A 7,503-nucleotide genomic window follows, 5' to 3' on the forward strand; every position below is an offset into this window, starting at 1 on the left:
CACTCACTAACATTAACCGCTACACATAGTCTTAAAGTGTAAGAGCATTCATATCCGAGTTCTTATCCATATCCCTGTAAATTAACTAAAAAACACATTTACCTTATCAATTTAGAGATTTATAAAAAATAACCAACATCCGATTCCTTATATTTATTTTTATTCAATTAAATAATACCCTTTTAATTAAATTTTAGCATTCTTTCTTTTTCTTCCACCCACAAAAAAAATTATAAGGCATGAATAGAGTTCTTATATTTAAGGAAACGGATAACGTTCCCATGTAATTTTCTGGATATGGTGTAGGTTTAAGAAATGGGTTGTATCCGTATTTTTAATGATTTTATTAACTTACTATAAAATACAAAGATAAGGGATGGTTTACCAAATGTGAATGCTCTAATAGAGATGAGCTCGGTACCGACCGGTATCGGATCCAAAAGTACTGGTACTGAAAATCCCTAAAAGTAGGTACCGGTACCGAATATACCCGGTTCGGTACCAAACTGGTAAATACCGATACCGAACTGGTACCGAAAATATACCCGGTTTAGTAAATTCGATACCGGTACCAGTTCGGTACCCGGTACCATTTGCTCATCCCTATCCTCTAATATCCAAAAAAGTATGGCTTATATAAATCATGTTTCAGGTTCATGATCTGGTAAATTGGTAATAATGACTCCTATTTGTTCAAGAGGTACTGTTAAAAAAAAAATCCATAAGTAAACAAACATTACATATAATAAGAGCCAATGAGCTACCAATGATCTCTTGGTATAGTGGTCAAGAAGGAGGTGAGAAGCTTTTTTTCTCTTGGAGGTCCCAGGTTCAAATCCAGGCAACGAGGGATTTTAATACTAACTTGGTGATACTAACTACTAACCCGGTTAGCGACATCCTAACTATATGCCGTCCAAAAAAAAGCCAATGAGCTGGTGCTGGAGTGGGAAGGGAGAGACCTAGTGTTCTAAGTGACCCAGGTTCGATTCCTGCCCCTTAGTTTCAGCAACATCTGGTGATGATGAGAAACTCGGTGGCGATCACTAGTTCGATCTTGAACTGAGCTGGTTTTACCACAACGCGCTGTCATGCCTTCGGGTGAGTGTTCATGGGTTTCGGCCCCAGGTGAGGGTTTCCCCGATTCGGAGGCGATCCCGATATGATGAATTTCACCGTTAACCCATTTAAAGGATTCGTTGGCCATTAAAAACATATATTAAAATTAAAATTCAAGGTCCATCCAATATCCAATAAAAATCCAAAAGAATTTAATTAAATTGTGAAAATAGTAAATTATATCCATTAAAGTACTGCATACTCCTATTTTTTTTTTCTTTTTACTGCCTACTTGAATAATTTCGAAACCAGTGAACCAACATCAAAATCAAAATAAGTAAATATCAAACAATGAGTTAACACAATAACTGATAATGGACCAAAAAATGACCACAATACCGGATAACTAAAAACAAGTCACAAATCTCAAATAACTGATACCTTAGCAAAATAGCCATACAAACTTTAGGTTATCATCATAATTCTTAACATTACTTCTCAAGAAAATTAAAAGAGTGAGTGATATAAAGGTCTTGAAGCAATTTTCACTTCCAAGTGTAAATGTTTACTCCAGGGGACACACGCGGGGCCCGTAAGAGTGTTTTTAACATCTTAGAGTCTTGCTTCCGATCAACCACAGTGAGTATGCTCACCGTCTTCAGCTTAGGTGACCTAGCCAATATAAACTTTACAAACTCCGTCTGAAGCTCGTTGCTGCCAAAACAGACATCTAATTCATTCAGATGCTCCAACCAAACATCTGAATATTCATCCTTTACAGCGGAGAAGTCCAGACCCCACTCCATCTACATGAAAGTTTGTAATTTTTTGTGTTAGTAAGAGTCAAAACAAACATAATACGTGATGTAATTATATCATTCACCTCTAGGTGCGCATGCTCCAAGTTCGGGGAACATTTGATCAAACAAAGAAGAAAAGCTGATCCGTGGCGCCCAACAAGACACATTTGATTCAAACATAAGTATTTGAGGTGGATTAGTGAGGTTGGAAGCTCTTGTGGAACCGAGTCTACAACTAGCCACTTGAACCATAGACCAAAACAAATATTAACAGCCAAAAGTTCAAAAATTTTTTCTTACAATATATAATATGTGAGGGTGAATAAATTTTACCTCAGAGACATCACCAGACATAGTAAGATCTTCAATCACAGGTAAACACTTGAGTAGCTCGTTAATAGTGCATTTATCACCCGGTTCCCAAATGTCCTGCAACACGTTACGATATTCAGATAAGTTATGAAAGTCCTTGACATGAGAACGTATGTTCAAGTGAGTACTTACCAGACTCAAGTTCTTAAGTGATGGACAATTGGATAAAAGATGTAGAAGAGTTTTTGTAGAGATCTTTACATAACTCAGGTCTAAACGTTGAAGGCTACTGAAACCTTTGAATATTGATGGATGGTCAATCTCAAAAGTAGAAAGACAGAGGTCCGTTAAGTGATGCAATGTAAAAACAGATTCGGGTAACTTATACCAAATGAACTCTGAGTCATCATGTCCATCAAGTGTTAGTTTCTTGACAATATGTTTTCTCGACAAATGAAGTATTATCTGATAAAATTCAAAATAGTTATAACGTTGCCAGTAATCATCCATAACAAGGGTGAACTCGTGTATAGGACCCTGGCGCAGCAACAAAACTCGGTATACATCATATATGTTCATGTATTTCTTTGCACTTGCTATGTCAGATGTTGGCTCCAAAGTTCTATTACGCAAAGTAAACCGAAGGTTAGGAATAGTGGTCCATTTGTACCTCCATTCCCTAGAGAGAATACTTGTCCTTGCTGCGTCTTCTGTCGGTAAACAACAAAGTATGGTTTCTAATACAGGCTCAGGAAGCGTATCCAAAGACATTCGTTCAGCTTTGTACATACTTCTAGTTTTCATTTTCAGTTCTTTTTGTTGGATTGATAGTAAATAAATGCTGCAAAAACTAGTTACAGTTAAAAGAAATTTAAGATAAAAGAGATAATAACCAAAATAGATACAACATTTGGAGGAATGTATGCTGTTTGTTTACCTCTTAATGAGTCTTTTAATGGTTCAAACATCTTACTCGTTTAGCACTTAATGGTTCAGACTGTTTGTTTCACGAGCAGATGTCTGAATGTTTCAGACATTTACCTCTGAATGGTTAAGCATTATACAAAGTCTGAATGGTTAAGACCTCTGATCTGAATTGGTCAGACATTTGCTTCTGAATGGTTAATCATTATACCGGCTCTTACTTCTTACTGATTTGGTTCGGACCTCTTATTGGTTCAACACTTAATCATGAATAAATTGTTAAACAGCCCCTACGTCTAATAATCCTACAATTCAAAGAAACAAGGAGTACATATATTATAATAATATTTTATTCTACCCTTCCTTTAAATTAAATTAAATTAATTATAAATTTAACACCATGGCACATTTGAAATTGGAGAGTGAAAGTGAAGAACAAGTTACCAGAACAATTCAATTCAGTGATGCCTTCGGCTACACATTAACGGCAACCGTCTACTAACCCTAACATCGAAGAACACACAAGAAACATAACGCCGTCAATGGTATGTGATGGAGGCAAAGATACCAAATCCGATGCTTCCGATCGAGAGTTCGAGACGGTGGTTCCCCGTTCTCTTACTAGCGAATACCGACTAGACCATCAGGTAGTGCATTTGAAGATGTTTCGTTTGGGTCTACTATTGGGCTCATATATTTTGGGCCTGGGAATTCAGGGATTTCATGATTTTTTGTTTATAATCGGACAGACCCTACCAGTAAGTATCCATATTGTATACATTTTGAGATCAATACAATATCGTTTTATATCTAAAAATACCAGTAAGATCAATACAATATCGTTTTATATCTAAAAATACCCGAAACTAGTTATACTCTATAAAATACCCGAATTACTAAAGTATACTTTTATGTTTACTATAAAACTTTTATATTTAAGTTCAAAAAAATGCAATATTATAAAGCAAATAATTTGTACTTGAGTGAATTTGTTGCAATTACGTTTACAAATTACAAACCAAATCTTTTTTAAATGAATTTACTTTTCTCTAAAATAATTAATAACATAAAAAGTAAATAAAGTGATTCTGGATCCAGATACCATCCGTTCTGAATCCTTCTGGTTAGGGATGCTACAGGAACCGAATCCAACCAAGTCATGATGATATTCAAATCACTCTTAGTTCGGTTTCTATTTGATCGGGTAAAAACCACCAATTCTAATTTTTTTTTGCTAGGGAAGCTACATGATCCGAATTCAATGAGTATGCAGGATTCAGAATCCGGATACCTCAAGTTCTAAATCGTTCTTGTTAGGAATGCTACAGCATCAAAATCCAACCGAGTATGAATGATATTCGAATCACTCTTAGTTCGGTTGCTATTAAATCCTGCAGGCTAGGATAGCTAAAGGATCCGAATTCAATTAAATACGGATGATTTAGGATCCGGATAACACCCCTTCTGAATCCTTCTGGTTAGGGTTGCTATAGGATCCGAATCCAGCCAAGTCTTACTGGTTTCCGAATTACTCTTTGTTTGGTTGCTATTGGATTCATAAACCACCCATTCTGAATCCTGCAAGCTAAGGAAGCTATATGATTCGATCTCAATTTAATGTGATTTTTTGGAAAAGGGGTATAAAAAGTAATAAGCGGATGTACAATTAGCCTATCCCTTGTTAAAGACATCTCATAATGACTAAATCCGATCTGAATATGCATTGACTTTTTATTTATATATTTTTTTTCTAATAACTATGGGTATTTTGGTCAATTTACACAATAAAAAATTAAGGGATTATTATTCATCATACTCAAAGGGTTATTTTTGTTATGAATATATAAAAGTTTACCATGAAGATCAAGATTTACCTCTAAGATTTTACCCAAGCAAGTGGATGAACTCTTTGTCAAACTTATGGGTAACCCTTGTCTACTAAATAGTTAATCTTGTCCACCAAATAGTTAACCTTGTCCACCAAATAGTTAATCTTCTTGTAGTATAAATACTAGCTCAAGGTAGAAGGAAAAATGCACCTCATGTATACACTTTCATAAGTTATACAACTCTCTTCTTCTTTCTCTTATAACAATTCTATAGTTCTTAAAGTTTTAGCACTAATCTTGTGTTAATCCTTGTTATATTATAACACGTTATCAGCACGAGGCTCTAGTCAAGGAAACGTTCAAGCAATTATAATCAAAGTAAGCATTTGATTAATATATAAACTATATTGTTATGATAAACTAATACCAGTGCAGATGTATCTTACGATGGATATACGATCGTTGTTGGACTACAAAAACGTAACATGTCTTTTTATGTATTGTGGGATTGTTTTCCTTTAGGAGACCCTGTTATCCAGACACTCCTATCATAAAAACAATTAAGTCCCATACTTAAAAAAAAAGAGACTGAAAGATTTGATAGCACTTGTATTTATTTATGCATCTAACTTTTATTTATACACACATACTAACATTTAATTTAGAGTTTACATTCATGTATACTAACATTTTTTTCTTATTACACATCCTAATTTTATATCTTATAAAATAACATTTCCTTAATACATCATTTATTATATATACATATACATATACATATATAGTGTAGAGTTCAAATGAGAAGAAATTTTTTATAAGAAGAAAAAAGAAGAAATTTCAACCAATAAGAATGCTTTATTTTACTTCATTTAATATAAGTATTTAATGTTACTACAAGGGTACATTGGTAAATCTACATAAGTAATTAATTTGTAGTTTTCCTCTTTAATAGCTAGTACATTAAATTTTTTGTAACTTATCTTCAAAATATATATATTTTTTTTAAAATAATATAAAATAATTTAAAATGTAGGATAAATTACGATTTGTGTAGGACAAATTATGAGTTGTGTAGGATAAATTTCAACGTGTAGGATGAATTACGAAATATGTAGGATAACTTTTGATGTGTGTAGGAAAAAAAAGTTAAGGTGGAGGATAATAGTCTTTATGACTAATTAATTAGTCAAAAATGATAATAATTAAGATAAGTGAAAAAACTATTTAATGTTTTACAAAATTACCCTTTGTTCTTTTTCTTCTCAATTAAATTTTCTTCTCAAATGAACATTCCCCTACATATATATAACCGTTGTACAACGGCTATAAAACGGTTATAATTTACCACTATAAATAACCAATTATCAATCTCATTTTTTCACAGCAAACACTCTTCTTCTTAAAGTTATTCAAGAAAAAAATTTCAAAGATGATTCACCCGGTTTTAATATTGGCCGGCATAATATTAATATTGTTGCCGACCTTAATATATGAGCTTCCACCTCATCTTTTCAGTACTTATGTATTCATTTATTTGTTTATAGTTGTACCTTTATATGTTTTCTCATTTTTAATGAGTATTTAGATTTTAATATTTATCTTATTTATGTTTAGCAACAAAATGGCAAACATCGCAAAAATTGAATTCCCGGCTCTTAATATCACCGGAGAGAATTATATGCCGTGGACGGCACATGTTAAGTGACATCTCAAGTCAATGGATGTTTTGGAAACGATAACGGAGTGGAACGAATGTAGCGATCAAGACAAGGCAAAAGCCGATGTCTTCTTCCATAAACACATTGATGAGATGTTGCAATTTGAATATTCAAATTTTGAGGATCCATACGTTTTGTGGGAAGATTTAAAAAGCAGATTTGATAATCAAAGGGAAGTTTTACTTCCCACTTCTAGAGATAAATGGAACAATCTCAGGTTCCAGGATTTTAAAAAGGTGAATGAATACACCTCTGCTTTGTACAGGATATGCTCAACGCTCCGATTCTGTGGGCAAACTGTTACGGAGGAAGATATGTTGGAGAAAACTTTCTCCACATTTCATGCATCAAATATAAACTTGCAACAACAATATCGGTTGTAAAAGTTTCAAAGATATTCTGATCTAAATTCATTTCTCCTCGTAGCAGAGAAAAACAATGAGTTACTAATGAAAAATTATCAAGCTCGTCCTACTGGATCATTAGCCATTCCAGAAGCAAATGCTGTTATTAATGATGATACTAAAGACTCTGGAAGAAAATGGGGATGAGGCCGTGGCCGTGGCCATTTTGGTAAAGGTAATGGTCGAAATTATTCCTTCAAAAGAAATAATAATTTCCGAGGTAATTCCCATGGTCGTGGACGTGGTCGCGGTCGTGGTCATGGTCGAAATCAAAGAACCCCCAATTACCACACTCCACAAAATATCAATCCCAACCAGTATAACAAAAGGAATGAAGCTGGTAGGTCCGAAAACAATGGCACTGTCACGACCCCGACCCACCCTGGACGGAATCGGGTGCCGTGAGCAGTCCCGTGGTACCGGTGATTATTTTTGAAAAACATTGCAGCGGAATTTT

The 7,503-nt window shown here is 34.2% G+C and overlaps 2 protein-coding genes across 4 annotated transcripts; one reads left to right on the forward strand and one right to left on the reverse strand.

The window, feature by feature from the left end:
* Positions 1 to 1,462: 1,462 nt before the first annotated feature.
* LOC110923553 (F-box/FBD/LRR-repeat protein At1g13570) lies at positions 1,463 to 3,750 on the reverse strand. Of its 3 annotated transcripts, none has more exons than XM_022167627.2 (6): positions 3,540 to 3,750; positions 3,109 to 3,400; positions 2,364 to 3,012; positions 2,193 to 2,288; positions 1,943 to 2,101; positions 1,463 to 1,865 (listed from the first exon to the last, which is right to left on the reverse strand). In XM_022167627.2, exons 3-6 carry the CDS (start codon positions 2,973 to 2,975, stop codon positions 1,605 to 1,607), a joined length of 1,128 nt encoding a protein of 375 aa, XP_022023319.1. In that variant the 5' UTR covers positions 2,976 to 3,012; positions 3,109 to 3,400; positions 3,540 to 3,750; the 3' UTR covers positions 1,463 to 1,604. The 3 variants fall into 3 exon arrangements, with proteins under 3 accessions (XP_022023319.1, XP_022023317.1, XP_022023318.1); XM_022167625.2 differs by having other exon boundaries at positions 2,193 to 2,285; positions 2,346 to 3,012; XM_022167626.2 differs by lacking the exon at positions 3,109 to 3,400 and having other exon boundaries at positions 2,193 to 2,285; positions 2,346 to 3,012.
* A 2,891-nt stretch (positions 3,751 to 6,641) lies between these two features.
* LOC110924033 lies at positions 6,642 to 7,025 on the forward strand. Its single transcript, XM_022168077.1, has one exon. It carries the CDS (start codon positions 6,642 to 6,644, stop codon positions 7,023 to 7,025), a length of 384 nt encoding a protein of 127 aa, XP_022023769.1.
* Positions 7,026 to 7,503: the final 478 nt, after the last annotated feature.

Source organism: Helianthus annuus, chromosome 16 (assembly GCF_002127325.2).
Source record: "Helianthus annuus cultivar XRQ/B chromosome 16, HanXRQr2.0-SUNRISE, whole genome shotgun sequence".
Lineage (NCBI taxonomy): Eukaryota > Viridiplantae > Streptophyta > Magnoliopsida > Asterales > Asteraceae > Helianthus > Helianthus annuus.